The sequence below is a fragment of the Folsomia candida genome, unplaced genomic scaffold (genome assembly GCF_002217175.1).
Source record: "Folsomia candida strain VU population unplaced genomic scaffold, ASM221717v1 Fcan01_Sc006, whole genome shotgun sequence".
In the NCBI taxonomy this organism is placed as follows: Eukaryota; Metazoa; Arthropoda; class Collembola; order Entomobryomorpha; family Isotomidae; genus Folsomia; species Folsomia candida.
The window spans coordinates 3,051,142-3,074,169 of record NW_019091198.1 but is presented as its reverse complement, the minus strand read 5'-3'; the positions used below and the strand labels follow the sequence as shown (position 1 = coordinate 3,074,169).

General features: G+C 39.3%; 1 protein-coding gene across 2 annotated transcripts in view; it reads left to right on the top strand.

The window, feature by feature from the left end:
- The window catches only part of LOC110850929, a 92,078-nt gene that overhangs the window by 1,164 nt on the left and 67,886 nt on the right, over positions 1-23,028 (top strand). For both annotated transcript variants that reach the window (XM_035852938.1, XM_035852937.1), the window contains exon 3: positions 12,226-12,687. In XM_035852938.1, coding sequence (XP_035708831.1) covers positions 12,621-12,687 — 67 coding nt within the window. In that variant the 5' untranslated portion in view covers positions 12,226-12,620. The remainder of the gene's footprint in view (positions 1-12,225; positions 12,688-23,028) is intronic.

Sequence of the window (23,028 nt, the reverse complement as noted above, 5' to 3'; positions counted from 1 at the left end):
GTCAATACTCAATTACAAATACAGTTATTCTATTCTTCGCTATTCTGTGCATTGAATTTCATACACGTATTATTTGCAAAAAAACTTGCAACGAAACACGAATAGCAGCAGCAGTGGTGGTGGTAATATTCAGTAAAGTATAGGCGAATTACACCAACAATTTGGCAAAATAGCGCAATGTACAACAACTACTAAACACCATTTTTTAGCTTGACACACAAACACGATAGGACTGGTAATAATGCATGCTTGCATTTATTTTGTACAAATATACAAATGGAGGAACACGCAATCTGACAGATTATTCCAGTTTGTGTTGTTGGGGCAAGAACACAATGCTCCGTTTGTTACTAGTGCGACTACTAAAGGCATTTTTCATTTTCTCCGACCAACACGCTACACAGCAGCAACGGGAAAGTTGAGCAAATCCAACAGCAGCTACATATTTGCCATGGCATGAGACTGAATTAAAATGCTGCTGGCCCAAATTTCCCATCCATCCAAACTCTATTCATGCTCCAGTCCAGCAGAATTGTTTCTAGCGGCGAATATTCGGGCATTTAAATATTTAAATACATTAATATTTTACAATTTTCTGACATTTCCGACACATTTCAGGGCAAAGAACGTAAAATACAGGGTTGAATCTCGTGGGTCTTTAAGACGAATATGTACAAATCTGAAACGATCAGAATCTCAAGCGAGGTCATGCATAAATTCATTCATTCGTTTCGTACACTTCTCATGGCTTCCCACCTCCAAGGAACGAACGACACTGCTGTGCCTTCCTCATTCTCCCCTCCAACCTTGAAACCTCAAAACGGAAAGGCTACATGCACAAAAAAACAATAAAAACGAAACGCCCCCACTCCACTTGCACACCTTACTCCACGACGAGATTAAGATATTATGGGCGATAATGAAATTTTATTCGCACTTGTTATCGTGTGGTAATAACGTCGTAAATGATACCAGCCATACAACGCCAGAATTTACCTTGCTGCGTATGTAGAGCAGAAGGACAAATCTGCCTCGGGGTGAATGGAGACCAACTTTCTCTCACCCACCTTCTTCCAAGAACGGAACTGGAATGCCCCCGCTTTGACCTCGAGAGAAGTGGATAAATAATTATGAGGAAGATCAATAGAAACGTATATTTGTGAAGGTAGTGGAGGTTTTGGGGTATATGACGAATTTTGGGGTATAGATCTGTCAGGGAGAAAGTCAAATCAAAACGCCCCGAATGAATTCTAGGAAGTTGGACGTGGAGGAGTGGCAGTAAGATGACGGATTAGTTCTTCGTTGACTTGCTAATTGAACTGGGAAGTGATAATTGAATGGGGAATTCGTTAAATTCTTCGCACTCCCACTAACTCGCCCCATAAGTTAACTAACTAAAGGCTGCATTCCACTCTTCCTTTCAACTTTCTCCATCCATCCATCCATCCATTCACTCATTCTCCAGATCCACATTTGTACACCATCATTCTTTGCGTTTTCACCATTTTGGCAGCCCAAAATTTTGCAATCACACTCGCAGATTGCACAAGGTGGTTTATGGTGGTTACTTTTATTCAATCAAGCCGACCCACCGCCCAACCCACCTAACCAACCATCCATCCAACCAAGCAACCAACCGACTAATATAAATTAGCATTATTTACATCATCATGTGTAGCAGTTGATGGTAAATTCATCACGAGAGAAAAGTGAAATTTTCACAGAGTTATGTAGAGGTTGCTTTTACTCCTACGATAATGAGGTTAAACTATCAGCAGAATACTACTCACATCCCGAGAACAATTCTCCCAAGAAAACACTGCAACATAATCTAACGCTGAAACAATATTCCATAGACAACATTATTATTCCGTATAGTTAATGATCTTCCCCCCAAGTATGGAGAAATCATAGCAACGTTGAGACGACGGCAGGAGGAGGATATACGTAAGAAAGAAGTATTAATATAAAGGAGGACATAGATTATTCCTCTCCAGTTTAAAAGCCACTTAAGCCTAAGTTATGTGCAGCAGGAGTCATATTAGAATTTAGTGTGCTCATTCTTTATTCATTTAAAGTGTATCGTTTCACTAGGACAGGAGAACGTTTGGTGGATTGCTGTCTATAATATACACACACAACACGCCGTGCTGCTGCTACGGGTGTTCATACGACGACAACTACATGCACACGGCAGTTTCGTATGTATAGTGCACGAGTATAGTGCATCACTGTCTCAGGCTGCCGAGAAGTGAAAGTAAATGAGGGTCGTATCTGGTTCCCACTATATTTATGCCTTTCTCCCAGCATAACGTCCACGCAAAATGTGTGGTTCACGGCCTCACTATTCGCAAGGATTTGGGTGAATATTCTTTTTTATTACTTGCCTCGTTTCAGCGTCAATTCGGCGGTGAAACTCAATTTATTTGTTTAATGATGGGGCTGTCATAATGTATTTTTGGATGGCGTCATGACCAGAAGATATTCATGCTCGAGCCAGGTTAATTCAAAGGGTGGAATAATTAAATAGTCTGAAAATACAACAAATTATTACGTCAGATCGGAACACCTTGTTAATTTAGAGAAGTGAAAGTACGTATTTCATCCGTTTATGTTTACACTGCTAATAAGTTACGCTTTCCTGATCAAACATTCAAACTCAATTGACTGGAGGCGATTTTGATAAAAATTCTGTTGCATAATCACCAAGTTTGTTCTCGTTTAAGTTAATAGTTCTTTTATGCTGCTCAACTACTTTTCTTAGTGTTATGTAAGCATTAACAAAGTTCGTAGTATTGTGTTTCACCTTTGTTGGGCTAAATCTTTGGTGTATTGATATGAGGAGCACGTCGATTCCGTAATAATAGCGTAAGGGTGGCAGGCCACCAAATGCACTTGTATGCATGCAACTAACTGCACGTCTGCATGTGATAGTTCGTTAGGGGAAACACATGTTTATGTAAAGGGTACAAGGAAAGAATAAATAATTGATATTGAAAATTAGAATGCGGTGAGAATCATGGGTTACGAGTACCAATCTATGTGCAATCACCTGCATATTTTTCCATATAATTACAGTAGTTGGCGAACTGCATTCCTCGCCAATATTTAATAATGGTAGGAAAATGGTATGGTTGGATTCGCGGTTTCGAAATCAATATGATTTCGGAATATCATTATATTCTATTCAAGGGTGCAATTAACTAGGACAACTTATGAGAAAGTACGCTCCGGACACGACATAATTGTTACATAATAAAATTCTGCAATATTAATCCGACATGAGACCCATGTTTTCTCTAACTCATTATTCGAAGAGGACGAAAAGGTGAAATAAAGCAGAAAAGCAGAGCACAAAGAAATATCCACATGAGAGCAACATTGTGCAGCACCAACTTCGGTATGTGTGTCAGCCACCACGATGGTATTTACAAATGAAAAGGCAAAATGGGCAGACTTTTGAGAAAATGAGTGTACAAAGGAATGAGAACAACGTAATGTACTCGTCGTAGTAACAACAGGGATGAGCATGATTAATATTAATGGAACGGGCATGCCCACTTTCCCTAAGTACAATCTCATTTAGCAAATACTTGACTTGGGACACACACAATAATTTGCAAAACGGGAAAACCCTTTAGAACTTGTGGCAAGAAAAAGTCTACGCCACGCGGCAGAAGAATGAAAATTTATCCTGTTAAATTACTCCATTCTAAAAAGCTGTCTTTATGACCATTCATGAATTCCAAAACTAAAACAAGTCAATCATCTCCATTAATTTTGCCATTTTCCACTTAACCCTGTAGGTTTGTAAGGTATGGAAACCTTTGACAGGAAATGTATCAATGTAAGTATTAGGTACGAATGGAGGAGTTGTGTATTGCTAAATAACTAAAATGTTTATGTGTGCAGTGTTCCGATAGAATCGAATATACTCGATTCGAATTGGCGAATTGTCGAATTCGATTCGAATTGCCGAATTCGATTCGAATTGCCGAATTCGATTCGAATTATCAAATTTCGAATTCGATTCGAAGCGAACTAAGCTATTATTCGAGTCGAGTCGAGTCGAATCGATGTAGACTTTCACTTTTAATTTGATTCGAAACCAAAGACTTTGATTCGAAATTTCGACTTGAATTACTCGAATCAAATCGAATTAGCCATTATTCGATTCGACCGGAACTCTGTATTTATGATACGTTTCGCTGGTAAAATCGAGGCGAATAAGCAAATGTCCATCCCGTGCATCAGATATTATACGTTTGCATATGGACAGGCGTGTCTCTCCCCGGTTCAAAGAGCAATTGGTTGAATGATGATGTCCAAATTCAAACCTTGTACAATATCTCTAAATTTAGCTACCTTCAGCAAAAAATATCGATAAGATAATGGAATTAGTTTCGATCTTTCGATTACGTACCTCTCGTGGCCAGCATTCCCGTCTACATTATATTTATTAACATTCCCAGGTCGAACCATTTGTCCGAGTGCACATTAGAATACAAAATACAATTCTTATACGAACCATTATAAGTACTTTATTACTGTTGCTGTTGTTGTATATGTACGGTCAGCAGCAGCAGTGACGAAACCAAGAAACTAAAGTGTTCTTGTTGGCTGATCGATTCAACGATTGAAATTTCGCAGTATTGTTGAACAAAACAAATAGCACAGCACACGTTGAATTCATAATAAAAAGCAGTAGTAGTAATAAAAAGAGTCAAATGTAAAATTAAACCACGAACGTATTGCAATTCTGGGTAAAACTGTTTACGAAAAGGATCAATTATCCGATAAAAATGATACGAAGCAAATGCTAGCAATCCAAAATTAAATAAGTAAGAAGAGTATGCGATAGTATTTATAATACCTAAATTTTTCTACGTAGATTTAAAGTCTGATTTGTTTTTGCAAACCGTGCAACTATTTGGTCATCATTGACGATGAATTATTTATTACTCGCTGCCACGTTAGATACTGGGCAGAATAGTGTAGTGATAATGGTAGAAGACTTGGATAATAGATAATAATACGTGGTTTAGCATTTAAAATATTCAAAACTGGTCAGGAATGTAAAATTTGGGATTTAGAGACATAGAGAAAGTCGTCTGGAATTAAATTATATCATTGCATCACACCTCCATTTGGCATGAAAATATCAGATTTCTCGGGTTCCCATAATGTAAAGAATTTAGCAAGAATAACGATGCCATTTCATTGGACATTAATTTCCCCGAGAATCCAAACTTTCTCCACTTTAAAGTCCAAAGGGAAGGGATCCTGCTGCTCAAAACCCGTCCTGGTCCAGGTGGATTGAATGAATTTTGGGAGGGGGAGTGGCCGAGGATTATAATAACGTCCTGTTGGAAAGGAACTGAAGTGGTGCTCGTGGCCATAAGTAATTGTGTGTTGTGTGTGGTCCGTTGGTGAGATGAGAGAGGAGGACAATAATAAAGGTTCATAATGAATGAGAACATGGAGACCTGCTGAGTACACAGGTCTCCAAATTCCATTCCCTGCCTTCCCCGTACGACGACTGCATAGCCAGACGAGTCCAAGGTCCACCAACCAGTTAGTCGTTTTGTGGAGGAGACAAAGCAATTCAGAAATTTAAGACTAGTCAGTCGTCGTTCTGGTGGTGGTGGTATCTACCCTCGTTCGTTCCCGAGGTGGGAGAGGATCTGCGAAAATGGACAAAGTTTGGACATATATGAGTCCTGAACGCTACACATTGCAAAGGATCCTGTTTAAGCAAACATATATCAGAGGAGTGAAATAATATACGCACACGGCGACACGACACGACACCCGTGATCACAATTGTACGTGGTGCATGTATGGGAGGGAAGGACAAACCAGAGAGGAGGAGGGTGCAGGAGGGAGAATATTAGTAATTTAGCAGAGATTTGAGTAGAAATTCTCACTGGGTGGGTATTCGTTCGTACTTTCTCTCTCAAGGGAAATGACAATCTGAATCTATTCCACAAATGTGGATTGTATGTATGTAACTGGTCGTGGTAAATATATGCATTCCGCTCATGAAAGGAACACATTGTGTCATACCTATTTTTTTGCTTTTCGGGTTACATTATAATTTTTAACTTTAAAATTATGTGTATACGTTACGTCACCATTCTCGCTATGAAAATACGTACGTATGTGCGACTACAATTCGTGATTGGACTCGAGATAAGAGCAAATTAATCAAGCTCTACACTATTATTACGCGTTCAGCTCAACACCACCAAGCAAACCCCACTTCTGATTGTCGACTCATTCCAGGCTGACAAAAATGTAATAAATCTTGCCTCAGGTTCAATTAAAAATTTCTCCCTTTCTCTCTCGACTAAATGGGAGCGGGGACTTTTCAAGAGGACGAAATGAAATTTATTTCGGTTTGCAAAACCAAAACGAGATCAAAAATTATTTTCTGGATGCTTCGAAATGTCGATTTGGAAATAATTAGCCTCCCAATGTGAGATTGGTATATTTCTGCAATGATAAATTGCTTCCGGATGCGAAAACTCTCAAAATAATTAGAAATAATTTCACATTCAGGTGAATGCTTGCAAAAGACCAGGTTTGCCTGCTTTGCTTGAAAAAAATAATTTGCGGTGGCTGGTGGTTTTCAGAATGACGAACTAAACATCACTGTGCCAAAGACGTAGGCAATTCCAATTTCCAAAGTAGCAGGAGGAATACAGAGGAGAGAAAGCAGAGAAAGGAAGCACTCCGACCTCCGAATGGAGGAAACCTTCATCTTCACCGCAATGCCATTCCTTCGCCTTCCTAATTTCCTCTCTTTTTTAAATGCATTCCAAGAAAAGGGAACATTGTTTCTCATTCCTTAGAAAGCCTCCTTCCTTCCCTCTTGCTACGAATCAAACTAAAATTCCAAGTTGAGCTAATGTGCTCCTTCGATTCATGTGAAATTAGCTCGCAATTAAAAAGTGCTTCCAAGGAGTGATTTATACCGAAAAGTGGAATGGATGCGTTCAGGAGTTACTTGGAAGTCGGAGAGAGAACTGATTACGAAAAACGCGTGGGCAATGAATGCCGAAGCGAATATTTAGTAGTTGATCGGATAGAAGGTAACTTACTCCTCGAGTAGCAAATGACCAAGTTTTCTCCCAGCTCATGAACCACCAACGAGGCAAAGTGAAATTGAGTGAGTGAGTAATGATCACGATTTAGGAGAAAATTTGCTAAAACTTGAATACTAATTACATCAAATTCTACAACTGTGGAATCGAGTATTCCTTTATGTGCTTAGACTTTCGACTTTTTCCACGCTCACCTTGCCACCAAGCCAATATTACTGACAGCATAGAATAAAATAGCATTTAGGGCTGGCTTTCACCTGCTAGATGTGAAATGAATTGGCAATTTTTAAGTAGATCTGTATATTTTTACTTCCAAATGTGCCTACAGGACGGACGGATTCGTAATTTACATAACAGTTAGAAATTATCAAAAAGGAAGAAATGAAAAAAAACAGCAAAAGTCATCCAATTTTACCTGGATAATTCTACACCCATAAATCACAAATTTGTGTGTGCGTTTGTGGTTAGACTTTCCTTTCGAGAGAGACAGCGAGAGAGAGTTGTGTCCAATGTGCGAATGGAAGAGTGCGCGTCGTTGCTGCGTGAGTGAGCGTGTGTGTGTGTTCGTATGTGTGAAAGTCTGAGAGCATTTGTCAGGATAAAAAGTTGAGTACTCGGTTTTTAGAATTTGCTCTTTATCACACTTTCCCCCATTAAGGAGCCTAAGCTGAATGAGGGTTGAGTTGAGACTCTCTGGACTTGGAGAGACAAATGGGCTGTCAATATTCCTTCTTGGTTCGGTGAATTACTGACATCCAGTTTCTTAACAATTGCCATAAATTGATTCTGACTATGATGCTAAATCCGGTGGTCGGAAACCAAACCATGTCACCAGAACACAACTCCAGCATCGACAATGCATTACGTAATGTATAATCCTTTGCAAAAACATGAGAATTTACCTGCTGCTGCTTTCTCCAACTCGGCTCCTCCATTCTTCATAACTACTCTTGTTTGTATGGGCTCTTCCATGAATCCGTTCAATCCAATCCGTATCCCGAGTACATGGTGGAAGCTGCATTGACTCCGTTAAAAGCCAACTAAATTACCCAATTTTTCACAAGAAACAGGGTTTGCTCTGAAAAATGCGTAAATGCACAATTACGTAATCTCCATAAGAATAGGTATCATACGTACGTACGTTGGAATAGTTGGATGTGACCCACATGTCATCCAAAAATAGGAAAGCCTTGTCAGTCAACCATTACAAATGCGAATTCGAACGATTTGCATTTCATTTTCGGCCAGAGTAACCTAACCTGAAATCATCCGGTGACCGTACATACATGTGCACATACATACACTAGGGGACAATATTGAGTAAATTGGAAGAATGATTTCATTCAAACATGGAAATCTCAAAAACTAATGGATGGAAATGAATAATTGTTTTTGCATAATGTGTAGAATTTAATCAGCTACGAAGTCAAACATAAATACATGTAATGGGTATATATCCTGTCTTGAAAAAATGCGCGATTTGTAAAGAAAAAAATACGGGATAGACAAAATTGAGTAGATTTTTTAATTTTGTCGTTATAACTTGATAAGGTAAGCAAATCTTTCTATCAAGTATGGTCATTATGGTGTAGATACAACTTGTGAACATTTTTATTCTTCCAATTAGGATGTCAAAGGTCAGGACTGAGACCACGGTGGCAGAAAGGGCGCGCATCATTGACGCATGGGAAGGAGACGAAAATGGGTCAAAAACTTTAAAAGAAATATCAGAAATTTTAAAAATCAAGTACACAACTGTTTGGAAGATCATTGACCGCTATAAAAAGTCAAACAGCATTGCCAACAAGGCAGGTAGGGGAAGAAAGCAGACTTTCACGGACCGAGAGAAACGTTCAATCGTGAAGTTTGTGAAAATAAATCCGAGATCCAGCGCCGTGGATATTTCGAATGCTACTGAAACTGCCACAGGAAAGAAGACCAGTCCTAAGACTATCAGAAGAATCCTAAATTCGAATGGATACAAAAATTTTCGAGCGAAGAGAAAGCCCTTCATTTCCAAGACGAACATGAAGAAACGACTGAAGTTTGCCAAGGAGCATCTCAACAAGGACCAAGCTTTCTGGGACAAAGTTTTATGGTCCGACGAAAGCAAATTCAACATTTTTGGGTCGGATGGTCGGATCAAAGTGTGGAGGAAGAAAAAGGAAGCTCTGAAAATGAAGAATTTGAACCCCACTGTCAAGCATGGTGGAGGAAGCGCCATGGTGTGGGGTTGTTTCAGCTCTTCAGGTCCTGGAAAAATGGAATTTGTCGAAACGACCATGAATCAACATGTTTACCAGGGCATAATCGACAGGAATGTCAAAAGTTCGGCAGCAAAACTGAAACTTGGCAGGCGTTTTATCTTCCAACAAGATAAGGATCCCAAGCACACCGCTAAGTCGACTTGGGCGTTTTTCAAGACCCAGAAGATAACGGTGCTGGACTGGCCACCACAAAGTCCCGATTTGAATCCAATTGAGCACCTCTGCGATCACATTGAGCGGGAAATTCGAAAAACGCCTATTTCGAACAAAAACGAGGTAAAAAGGCGGCTTTCCGAAGTATGGGAAACTACTCCACCGGAAGTAACAACAACGCTCGTCAACTCGATGAGAAGCCGCTGCATTGCCGTGATTGAAGCTAAAGGAGGTCCAACTAGATATTAATCGCAAAAAAATTCAAATTGATATCTTTCTTTAGAAAATAATAGTAAAAGTCTGAAAAATTTACTCAATTTTGACCCTTCCATATTTTTTTCTTCACGATTCGGGCATATTTTCAAAAAAGCGGTTATACTCAGTACCTTAATTGATCTTTGGTTTTATAGTTACTTAAATCCTACACATTATGCAAAAGAAATTATTCATTTCCATACTATAGTTTTTGAGATTTCCATGTTTGAATGAAATCATTCTTCCAATTTACTCAATATTGTCCCCTAGTGTACATACAGTATGTAACTTATTTAATGCTACGATTTTTAATTTCAAATTCAACTTCAATTTTCCCAAGAACAGGTTGATATTTCAAAATTGTTTTCATACCAATTCTTCACCATATATTGGACTACATTGAGGCCAATTTTCAGAGGGATGGAGATAAAACTGTAGAATACACAAATATTTTAATGTCAAAATATTGCGAATGGCACGTTACATAATTAATGCTACGATACACATCCGGTACAAATTTGCAGTCTTTCCTAAATACAGAGCAGAATTTCGAACGGATAAACAATTCTGTAGTATTTCTGCTACAAATGAAAATAATCTGCCGAATTAAAATAAATAAATAACAAAGGACACCGTTCTCAATATCAAAGTATTGGGAAAGTGACCTCCCTCCATTAATAACGCCTAACTTTAAGGAAACTTTGGATACAATTTAAAATACACGCAGGATCTGTTCCAAGGCTCACCGGAGAAACGGAAACTACAGGACCTGTAGCGAATTGTAACCGTCAGGGTCGTAAACCCGGTAAAACACCACACCCGCACGCGACGATTGTAAAAACAGTGACAATGATGCTTGTCTGTCCGCGCCAGAAATTGCGAAAGATGTTCAAAGTGACCGTTTTACTGCTGTACAACTATGAATGATTAGACACAGGCTGGTATTCGCAGGAATATCTGGGGAAATTCCAAATTCCACACAATACACCTTAGCGAATAATCACAAGAAACGCTTTGCGTGGGAAATGTAAAGAGAAGATGATCCCATGGCTACCGGAAACAATTTTTGTTCTCAGATTAGACCCTAATTCAACTTTTTAGCTCAGATGGAACGATAAGAGTGCGGAAGGAGCCCAAATAAGTCTTAAGAAATTGATTTCTGAGACAAGCTATTAAACATAGCAGAGATAAGGAAATCAGGGCTATTTGTACCGCCAAATCCTGATGTGAAACTTTCGAAATCTTGCAGGGAGATAAAGTTTTGGGGCAGTTTATGTTGCCTCAGTGTAGTAACATTGACGTGCGTCGCTGGGATCATGACCAAAGAGGTTTACCTTGATTTGTTACAAATAAATATTGGCCAATTCTCAACAAAGACAGACTTTGGTCAGAGATTTATTTTCAGAAACGTCGCATATTAGACAAATATTACAAAAATCATCTCAAAATGCATCAAGGACAATGATACAAAGGTTTTGGACTGAATTTCAAATTTCTTGACCTCAACTCGATCGATCATAACCCAAAAATTCTGCAGCGTCTGGTGACAACATTAAAACTGACAAGCACGGCTCCCCGGCACACCCGTCATCACAGAAAAGTTAACAAACATCGACCGTAGCGTAACCGAAGGGTTTGTGGATTAGATTACCAAACGATTTCAATCAGTTATTGGGGTCTGACGAAATATTGAACCGCTAATACCCCCGTAGCATTAATTATGTAACGTGCAATTCGCAATATTTTGATATTAAAATATTTGCCGATTTAACAGTTTTATCTCCATTACTTTGAAAATTTGCATCAATGTAGTCCAATATATGGTGAATAATTGGTGTGAAAACAATTTTGAAATATCAGCCTGTTCTCGAGAAAATTGAAGTTGAATTTGAAATTAAAAATCGTAGCATTAAATAAGTTACATACTGTACATCAACTAGAATGTGGAGAAAGCTTTTAATAATATTCCTGAATATTGAGGTTCTTGCAAGTAAACCATTAGTATAATTCTCTCGCGCTCTCTTAGCAAAAAGGGCAACTCTTATCAGCATGCAGAGCATACCTGCTGCTGCTACGGGCTTGGCTTATGCATTTATTTCTCAGTCTTCAGGAAATGGAATTAAATATCGAACAACTAAAAACTAACTATTTCGCCAGCTTAACTCAAAGTCTGGAATTATTATACAAGCATTACAACATATTACACAAAAACTACTTTGTTATTACTTGCCTCTATTTTCACTAGGCTTGAGCTCTCCTTGAGCAATTTCGCTCCATTTCGCTATAACCCATCTGGATATGAAAATGAAAACTTTGCCAAACTGTAATTACGAAATGTGGTAACTGTGTCAAAAGTGCCATTTAATATTTGGGAACGTCTTATTAGTTTATTATGCACGGACGTTAACGGAGTATTAATGCTATTTTCTGTCTTCCTATTTCAGATCACTACTCCAACACCTTTAACCCAGGACAAGCGTGGTGTCCAACTTTCTCCACGTCGCACAACCACCATCACCACCACGGCTTCATCAGAACGTACGAAATAATTCAGGGGGAATTAACTACCACTACAACTACTGCTACTCTCTTTGGAAGAACAAGCAACTCCTCGACTGCTGCTTCTGCTTCTTGTTGGCCAGATTCTAAACTGGGAATCGAGAGCAGTAGTGAAGTCAGCCTATTGCCATAACCATAACCCGAAGCTATTAAACTATTAGTGCAACAGGAGAGTTGGTTAACGTCCTCCCATCCTTATCTGCAATCTCCAGAGCGTGAGGGAAAAGTAACCCGAAGTTAAGCTGAGAAAAAGCCATTTAGATAATCTTGGGGAAACCAAATGGCTTTTGAATCTGAGGATAAAATGGAGAAAAGTGTCCTCGCCATCTTGCTTCTATGCCTCCCAGGTTCGAATTCAAATTTTCAAATGTCTTCTTTCCTCCATCACATGCACCACCACGTTGCGACGGTGTGGATCATATTATTATTAGAGTTCCATCTCGGCCCATTTATATATTTCTTCCTGGGTGGAACACACGCTCAGAACTTGTTCCACTCTAATCATTTCATGACATGTTGAACTTGGACACTTTTTGAGGACGCCCATTCACATCTCCTCCTCCTCCACTGCCCATCAAGGCTAAAAAAGTAGACTAAATATTTTGCAACAAGGACTAGCAAACATTTCTGGAATCTTGCAACCTCCTCCTGCTAAACTCACCCATTCGTAGAGTTTCATGTTAGAAAAATAACGATAATGTAAGTCTTTTTGGGGTAAAGAGAAAGAAATGTCTGAGAAATTGCACGCTTTTTGGGAGAAAGCGCTCTATTTTCCATTTTTATTCGTACTAATTGTCAAACTGAGCAGGCTTAATTTAATTTGCTTGATGTGTCACTCTATAAAATTGACCATTTTGAAAACTCTCTTATGGACACACATGCGAGTAAGCATTTTCATCATGCATACTTTCATGAACAGAAATATGCATCTAATAAATTACGTAATATGCCACTATTCAAATTACGTGAAAAGTCCACCTACGCCCAGGAGCATTGTCCCCAGGAAAATTTGAGTCACGAGGTAATAAAAATGAATCGCTTTTAGGAGTTGTGCAAAGCAAACTGCTCTCTTTTTAAAAGCGGTGTGCATCCCAATCAACTATATGACGTCGTATTCAACCATTCAGCTTATCAACTTTATTACAGAGAAAATAATGGCCATTTTTATGAATTGAGCAATGGCTATTTCGGTAATTAAAAAGGAAATGTTCCCAAAACGCTTCAGGCCGGAGAGACGGACTATTAAAAATAGTTGTGATTAACGGATTGATTTGCATATGAACCGGTGGCAGTATTAAAACTCTGCTCGATAATTGTCCCATCTGGGACCGATTATAGAATAAAGACTGGTTAAGTTGGGCGACGCATACGGTTTCGTTGCAATGCTTTGCATTCATTCATTAGCATGATGGTCGTCAAGGGAGGATGATGAGGATTCCTCAACTTATTTCCAAACTTTTACTACGACGTCCTCCTCCTCCTCCCGACACAAGAAGTACAGAACTGGGTCTCAAGAACAAACTCACCCCTACCGTCGTCGTCTTCGTCGTCTTCGTCGTCGTCCTATTTCTTTCCATCCACGTCCGCAAGAAAACTAACTTAGGCTCCGCTTACTTGAATTCGAGCTGGGTGGAAAATCTGCAACATCGGCAGTTTTCTGAGCCCGGACCGAATTTGCACTAATTTTCTAAAGGAGTGTGCATAACATTACTCAGTCATACCAAGTTCCATTGTGAGCAGACTCGTAGTTTCACAATGTCAATGCGGGAAATGCAACCACCACATTATTTGTGTCCAAAGCATATGACAAGCAAGAGCTTTAATCCATTTTCCGTAGAAGATAGCAAATGAGGCCATAAATTCGCAGACATCTTGCAAACTTTTGTTTCCATTGGTAGATTTGCAAAAATATTACATGTATAACCCCACGTTTTGCAAGTCTCCTTTGTAGCAATGGAATGAGTTAAAAGTAAAAGAGAAAGTTGGTCAAACTTCGGTGACGGTGGCGAATAGTGCACCTGAGCTTACCGAGGAGTGAGACGCCTGAATGGGCGACGATGGTGAGAGGGAGAGAAAATCTGAAATAATTATAACTTGGTTTATCCCCTCCTCAAAAACTTTTTACTACCGCTAGCAATGGGTCAATGAGTTTACAATTTGGCTATACCTCACCCAACCGACTTTCTGCTCGAAGAAAAATGCGGTAGAATAGGATCCAATATGTAAGAATGTAGGTGAAAAGGATGCTCGTTCCTCATGCAGAAGCGAATATCTTAGCCTTCCATTTAAAAAGTTGCTTTGTGAAGTGTACCGTTCCTAATTTCAAGGTTATCACAAACTTTCTCTTTTACGATCCAATACATATTCTTAGGCTGAGAGCTGAAGGAGAAGATTCGTTGGAATCTTTTAGTTTTTATTACATTTTCTGTGTATACTTTCCATGCGGTTCTTTCCGTGGGTTTGGGTTGGTTTTAACTTTGAACAAACTTGACGAATTCGAACAACAACCACAACAACATGTTACGTATAGTTTTTAGAGAAAATTTTCTGTGAAACAGCAATATGTTGTTGTAAGGAGGAAGAGAAAAATGCCAAAGTCAGATCCACATCCACAGTTAGGAATTGATGATTGCAAAAAAGTAGAGTAATGTGTGACAGTATTTTCCGACTTTTTAGCATGAATCTGGTTCCTTTTTTGCTCATCTATAAATTGTTGCCCTATTGGGAATGACCAAGAGGAAGCTCGAAGAAACTAAAGAAACGTTCACGATGCACAGAAATCGCACGCAATATACTTAATAATCCAGTATGCGGAAAGAAAGCAGCATGATAAGAAAAAGACGCCTATCCAATGAAGAAGATGCTGTCTTTTTTGGGCCTCTGTGCTAGCGTAACGTTACGAACACGGATTTGCACTGCGGTCTATACTTTTATTTTACATTAGAGAAATTTTGGTGTATTTTATTCTACTTTATTCCTCAATTTACATGAACATTGAACATTCTGCCCACAATTTTCTATGCAAATAGGCTGTCAGTGAATGATAATAATAAGGAGAATAGTCAAAAGTCTGAGTCTCGAGGAGGATGAAATAAAATAAAATGTGAACTGGAATCACAACCAGCCAACCAAGGGCGTGCAAATAGTGAGGGGTCCCCATTTCCCCATAATAATGTCTAAACTTAACCCTACAGCTTATCAAAGGGTAAAGGAGTAAAATTTATTTTGTAAATTGATGACCTACATGGAATTCTAGTCCTTAAAGAACAGTGGTAGCAGAACCAGTTTATTGCTACAACTACTGCTTCCACTACACGCCTTTCTCCCTTTTTGCCTCTAGAAACCTCTCCCGAAGAGAGAGAGAGAGAGGCAAAAGCGTTAATAAATTTCCATGAAAGAACACTACACGAAATGGATGGGAATATAAAAAAAGAGGCTGACTTTTTACCAAATTTTAAGTGAACATGAGAAACCCATTTATTTCAAATTTAATTGAGCTTATAAATAAATACCTTTGACAATCAATGATGATCAAGTGGTGCATCGTGTCTCACTTCACCACACATTTCTGTCCCATCCTCAGCACCCTCAATAGTTCCATCCATTCAAACTTTTCAGAACCATTTATAGTAACAAAGACAAAAAAAGTTGTAACTTCGTGGCCTTCAACAAGGAGGTGTTGAATCCCAAATCCAAATTTCTCTCCATAAGCTACACACACATCTCCTATTTCTAAACGAAAGGAACATGCAAACTGCACCACAAACTGCAGAGGAAAACCGAAACTTTAGCTGAGAGCCTATTTTCGTCAGACATCTGCTGTATCTCTCTTGAGAAACATTGAGACATTGTTCATTCACGGCTCATTCACGGTTATTGAATCGATACATTGCAGCGAGAATGGAGGTAGGAAGATTTCTGACACTGGGCCATAGCGGGTAGAGAAATGCATTCACCTGCCTTTGCGAAAGTGCCTCTTGCCAGTTTAACCGCTCAGATTCATCGTCCTCACTTTTGAAGAAATCAAGTTACTTCGAACCCGTGGCCAGTGCCGATATAAAAATTTAAGAGTTTCCTTCCTCCCTCGAATGTATTCCCACCTTATGTGTGCACATACACGACGAGGTTTCGTATGGGAAAATGTTAACAACTTTCCCATCAACTTTTTCACCTCAGCCTGGAGGCTTCACAACTGCCAATTCTCCCAATACAGGACTCGGTTGAGGATTCGACATGCAGTAGAGCATTCATGTAATGATATTATGTAATGGGGAATGTGCTTTGAATTTGGTGAAGTCACTTTCCTCGTCATTGAAGTACAAGAATATTTCGAGTCCCCAAGGTGAGAAGTGAGGAGTTGAGGTGAAAGCTGGCAAGGAAATATTTTATTCATCGTGTCACACCAAGTACGGGAAGACGGCAACGGAGCGTTAAAGCTGGAGGTAAATCTACTTGTAAGCCACTTCCACCACCACCATCGGCTGCCTACCACCTACTTTCTCCCGTCCAAGTAACCCTGCAACATCCAAAACCTGACCAGGCAAAGTCACCGGGACGAAGAAGAGCAGCAGCACAGACTTCTTGTGTGGTTAGTCTATGCAGGAGAGAGACGGGGAATTTTATGCTATAAATGGCTCCACTTTCTCCTTCCTTCTTAAATCACTGGAGGTGAGCAGCTCGAAATATTACTACAGACGACATTTCATTTACTCTGCTGCAAAATTGTCTACCCGGTATTAGCCAAATTTCTAACTTGGTATACATACATATGCTGCATCCAGACATGTGTATGTAGGAGTGCCTTATCTGACTAGGAGCTCAGCAGAACTGCGACACGGGGAGGGAAACACCTGGGAAAAAGTGTGAGTGAAAAAGGAGAGAGATAAACTACCTCCCATTTGCATTAACATATATCATAACGTGTTGCTAAATGCGATGCGTAGCTATTGCAGAGCTACACGAGACATGTTCAGTCAAGTTATTTATTTAGGTGATGAATGATGAATGACCTTCCAACTGTGTGAACTTACTGTTCCCGGTAATGCATCAAAATACCAGTATCTTTTTAAAAAACAGGAGAGGCATTTTATTGATAAGCAACGCGAGGATTATCGATATTTTTAACCCAATATCTTACGCATCTAGCACTGTATTTATGTTGACACTGTCTTATCCTTAAAACTTAATGACCCAGTTACCTGGGGTGTTTCGTTGTAATAAATAAATAAATAAACAAACAAATATATGCACCCTTCACAAGGGCAACACACCTGGATGTCGCATCTTCTTGAAGTGCTTGGTTACCCAGGAACTCTTGGTGACATTAAAAATTCATAAGTTGGGAAACACTAGATTCTAATTTCTTAAAATTTACCACAACGTCAACCCTCCAAGTATCCAACCTTGTAAAAATGATTAGAATAACGTACCTAATAATTGCGGTGGCTCACCCCGTACCCCGCACAATTTCCGTGGCACACCTCTGACTGAAACTTATAAAATTTAATTGTGTATCCCATTCCCTCGTCGTTATTAGAGTGCTCTCGTACAGAGGTTCGCCTTCACGAAACTTAACTTGGCCGCGGGCAGACTTGCTTCCCGTCGTCCCGGTCCACACAACACCATATCGCTATTAGACGAGCGCGGGGTTTGCTATGCATGCGTGCCTTCTTCTCCTCCTTCCTGTTGGGAAGAGAGAAAGTGTTGAAAGTTAGTGAATAGATGGATGGATGGAGTAAAAGTAAAACGGTTGGCAGGTATAACAAAGAAGGGATGTAAATCCATCATCTCCACTGCGAATCTCGCACCACGTACCACGAACCAACGCCACTGCCAAGATCCAACACCATTACTTATACATGCATCTGTGTCAGTGGTGAAACTGAGCACTTGCTAAGGATCAAAGCAGTCTTCTCGTGCGCCCTGCTTGCTTGTTTTGCTGCCTGGCTTCCTATATCTACGCGTGGGATGAAGTCAGTAAATCCTCATTTTTTTGCGAAACGGTGAAAGGTGAGCATATTACGTTATGCACTTTTGTCTGTTATTGCCTCCCTTCTTCCTCTCTTTTTGGTCCTTTATACGTAGTGCAGGCTGGATTTTATTTACATAAGGAGACACAATCTATCCACCATGTTCATAAAGGAGGAAAAGAGGGAGATTGCGTTTCAATTACAATCTCAGAGCCATGATATACTGCACTAACGCCATACAGATTTATGCATACGGCATGATATTGCGTTTATGTTGCGTTAGTGTCCAATTTCTCAAACGCAGTCGAGGTGCTGGCTGCTGATTACTATTTAGAAACTTGGTTTTCAACTTTGCATTCTTGCTTGGCCACAAAGGGTGAAAGCATAGCGTTTAACTTAACTTTGTCGCTCTATAACCACATCTACTCACTCATTCGCTCAAGAACAAACAGTGCGGTGCCTCCGTCAATAGCGCGTTGGAGAAAACAGTCAGAATTCCAAATCCGCCACACTACTTTTGGAATGGAATCCATACAACTTTTTAGGTCAACAAAACTGTGCACCTCAATCTTCATTGAATCTTGAAAACTTTTCTTCACGCGCAAACCAAACTAAAAAAAACTTGTCAACAGTGAAGTGGAGAGAATACGGACGGACGGATGTGTGTGCATGTGTAAAACGCTGTTTTGTTAGCCGCATCGAATCACCTTCAGGCAAAATCTCTAAAGTTTTAGCTTCCACAAGTAAATCGTGAATCTATTTTTAACATGGGATGCATTTTTCGTGCCCATTCTTTTAAATCAATAAAATTTCCCCTTCCCGTCGCGTTCATTGCGTTGAAAAAATAATACTCTGGCAGTCGGTTGTTGACGTTTAATTGTTGAGCGTGACCTTTATTACTCTGACGTACGCACATTTGTCAAACTTTTCAGCCTTTCACTCTCTCGAGTGGTGAAAGCTAAAGTGAAGACAGATTTTTTCCCAGGTCGAACTTATACTAAATCCTCACTCCCTATTATTAGCTCGCTATCTTCCACATATTTTGGAGACGGTCCTTCTTTTTAAATCTAGTCCTGCACAGATCCAACAATAACAATGGTATGAATGGCTTATTTCCATCTGTCGGGTATTCATAAGTATTCCAAAACTGGAAATCAGTGTATCTCGTTGAGCAAATATCTGAGAAGGAATGCAAACTAATCTGAGAATTATTGACTCGCGGTCCATCCGGAATTTGATTTTGACCAATGTCCATTTCAATTTCGAAAAGTGACAGGAAGCAAAAGAAGGAAGGGTCGAACCCATTCTTGGTAAATGGCGATTACACCACATCAACGGAGCGGACTGTGCGGAGGGAAAGAAATATGCATACCGACGTCGAGCAGAGTTATTTGATACACAACATTCTTGCTTCTCCACCAGCCCTGACCGAATCCAATCTTCCACTTGGAAAAACTTGCATTCCCGAGAGTGTATCAGGCAGGGAAGAGCAACGGGGGAAGCTAAAGACGAAAAAGAATGATAACCAAAGGGAAACCGATCCGACCTCATCTCAGGTTCAGCACTGGAAGCAGCAGCAACAGTAGCATTCTGCATTTTGAGAAAGTTGAAAGTCAATCGATTGCGAAACTTTTTGATTTACGAAGTTTCTTCCACACATCTTCCCTCTCACCAACGGCCCAGCTTTCACCGTACGCAGCTATTCGTACCACCAACCAGCGATGCAGCAATCTCACAACTGATCATTCATCAGTAGTGTCATTGGAGGCAGCTGCTACGGGCAGGAAGGATAATGCAAAACATGAAGCCAAATTTCGAGACACTCTTATTTACCACAAAGTAAGAGCGTGTGAAAGTAGCTTCCGAAAATGGGATGCCAGAACTTGCCACCAATATTTTCTATTCTATTCACTCCTAGTAAAGAAAAAAAGTTGTTGATCGGGTTCATCGACTCACGCATTTTTTGTGCGTGTTGTTCTTCAGGTTTACGGTTTTCTTTAGGGAATCGGAAATATTTACTTTGTGTTGAGCAACTGCAAGAAAACAATGGAGAAGAATTTCACAAAATTCTTGATAATGATCTACACACGGTTAATTGATGGGGTTTTTATAAACGTGGAAATTCACTTAATTACCACACCCGTGGAAATTATGTTTCGAATGGATAGCTCTAGAGTAATTAGTGAATCGAATGTTCTTGACGGGTTATAAATAATGAACCATTTCACATAGCAAAACCTTGGCTTTTATTTATGTCGACTAATTAAAACGAGCGCACGTTTCATTGAATTTTCTTTGTCGATAAAATCTATAAAGATAAGCTCAAGGCTTGGAAGGCATAGTTGGTCGATAACAGAAACTTGCTGTCGTCAATGTCGATTTGTTTGTTTAGTAAATTTTTCAGTGTCCAGTCCATTTCTAGTTTTTCAGCTCTTGTTGGTGCAGCGGTATTTGGTAAGTTGCCTATTTCCTGCGGTTTATGTGTCCCATTGCTCTAGTAGATTTTGCAACATTTGATTTGATTTAAATTCCAAAATTTTTCTACAAGCCTTAAACAAACAGCGTTGAAGGGTTGCTTCCATCCATGCATAATATTATATTGAACTGTAAAGTTTGTTGTTCAAATAAACCAGTCCAAGAAACAGTTCAAAGAAAAAAAGGAGAAAACTCGGTTGCCGACAATAACTGAATTTTGTACTGAGAAAAACCTGTTTTTATCGTCGATGTCGTCCTATCACTAAATTTTTTTATGTCCTCTACTTATTAATGCTGGTCGAGGTTACTTTCCAGCTTATAACTATTTGAAAACATTTACTTTGCCGTAAAGCCCTTTTAGGATTGGGATTTGTAAATCATGCATATGGAGCACGTGTCACTGTGTCAATATAGTTCAAGTAACTTATGTATGTGCCTCCAGTCATGCAACAATCCGTTGTTAGAATGAAACTACCTAACAAATTGTCCAGCTATGAATACTTGGAGGGAATAATATGCATACATCTGCAGCAACTAAAATTGTAGAGTCACAAATTAAAGAGGAACACAGTTAAAAATGGAAGGGTAACTACGACTGAGGTCTTATCGGCTCATCGGACATTGTCTCCATGTCTGCATTGAGTTCAAAAGTATTGAAAATTTAATGACATGAATCGAGTATACCGAATAGCGCGTTGCGTCAGTCTTTATTCCACGAGAATTCCATGACCAACAACAAATTGAACCTTTCTAGCCAACTTATCCAACTTTGGCAAAACTTTTGCGACTTCCTTAAACTCATTGAGGCAAAAGTCGTGTAAAGATTTTGCACAATTTACTCTTTCAAACTATTTCTTTATTTATACAAAGGCAAAGTTTCTCTGCAGTATACCTAGAACTCGTCATTATGACATTTATACCGAGACACTGTGAACTGCAGTCGTCAGCTTTCTTCTTCCTCTGTTGTTTCACTTTCTCGCACAAAGTCTAATTTTATCTCTTCTGGCTCACTGCTGGGAAACAATGGGACAAAATTGGTCCATTTCTTCAAAGTGAGAAGAATCCAGAGAAAAGTTTACCGATTATTTATAGTGATATTTTCCTCAGGGCTGTTTAAAGTCTAATAATTTCGAATATCTGAGTTGGACGACATTGCGACATAATATTCCAATGTCGGTGTTTAAAAATGCATGGCATTCTACAGGAAACTGATATTTTAAACAGATTTAGACAAACGACATTTCATTTGCAAACATGCTTACCGGAAGCATGCAGAATAGGACAAGGTGAGCAAGGCGCAATTATGCAGGTATTTAAGGATATGAATATTGATAAAGTGGGTGAAAAATAAATGCCTCTCCATTAAAGAAAGGTTCTTACAGCAATAGAAGTTTGGGTCCACTAATAGGTGAAAGTCATCCACTTTGTATGCACTTAATTTGTCTCATGTTTACAAAACTTTGTTAAAATTAGTTTCCTGAAATAATTTCCTTCGCTCAACATTGCAAAATCTGAGAGAAAGTTAAGTTTTCATGGTTTGTTGGTCCCGTTGTTTTCAAGAGTTTGGGTAACTTTGCCAAGGAATTTGATGTTATAATTTAGCCCAGTATTTCGCTGAAAACTTGTGTCAAGTAAATAGGTTAGCAGCCAAGTTGACCGCCCATGTCAACCTCTGGCCGTCTTTAGTTTTGACCATCTTGTCCGCTGCCACCGGTGCGACCAAGTACAAACAGTTACCTTTCGTACACAACACTATTATTATAAAGTGTCAGCTTGGACGATATTTCAAACTTAAATATAGCTGGTGAACTGCTAACTTACTTATTTTAGGGATTGATTTATCGCAGTATTGTATAATTTTTTAAAAACAGGGCAGTAATACGCAGTATCCTGCAGAACAGCGGTGGTGATGGCTGGTTATAAACATATACATGGATATATGCATGGATAAGTGGAGAGCATCAATCACCAAGTAGAAAATATATACTAAACATTAGACTAATGCATTACGGATATCTGTGAATTTCGGCAAAAATGAGAAACATGTTCCGTACGTATTAGATAACAATAAAATTCTTCCAATTTTTTTACTCGAGGAAATTAATCATGTACATTGTCGGAAATTTCGAAATATTTTCTCTGTGCGCATCCCAGCGAAAACGAAACGACTTGAAGATTGTGACTAAAAATGCTGACTACACACATTTTCCAGTGCCTGCTTTCTCTGGATTGTTCCGGATATCC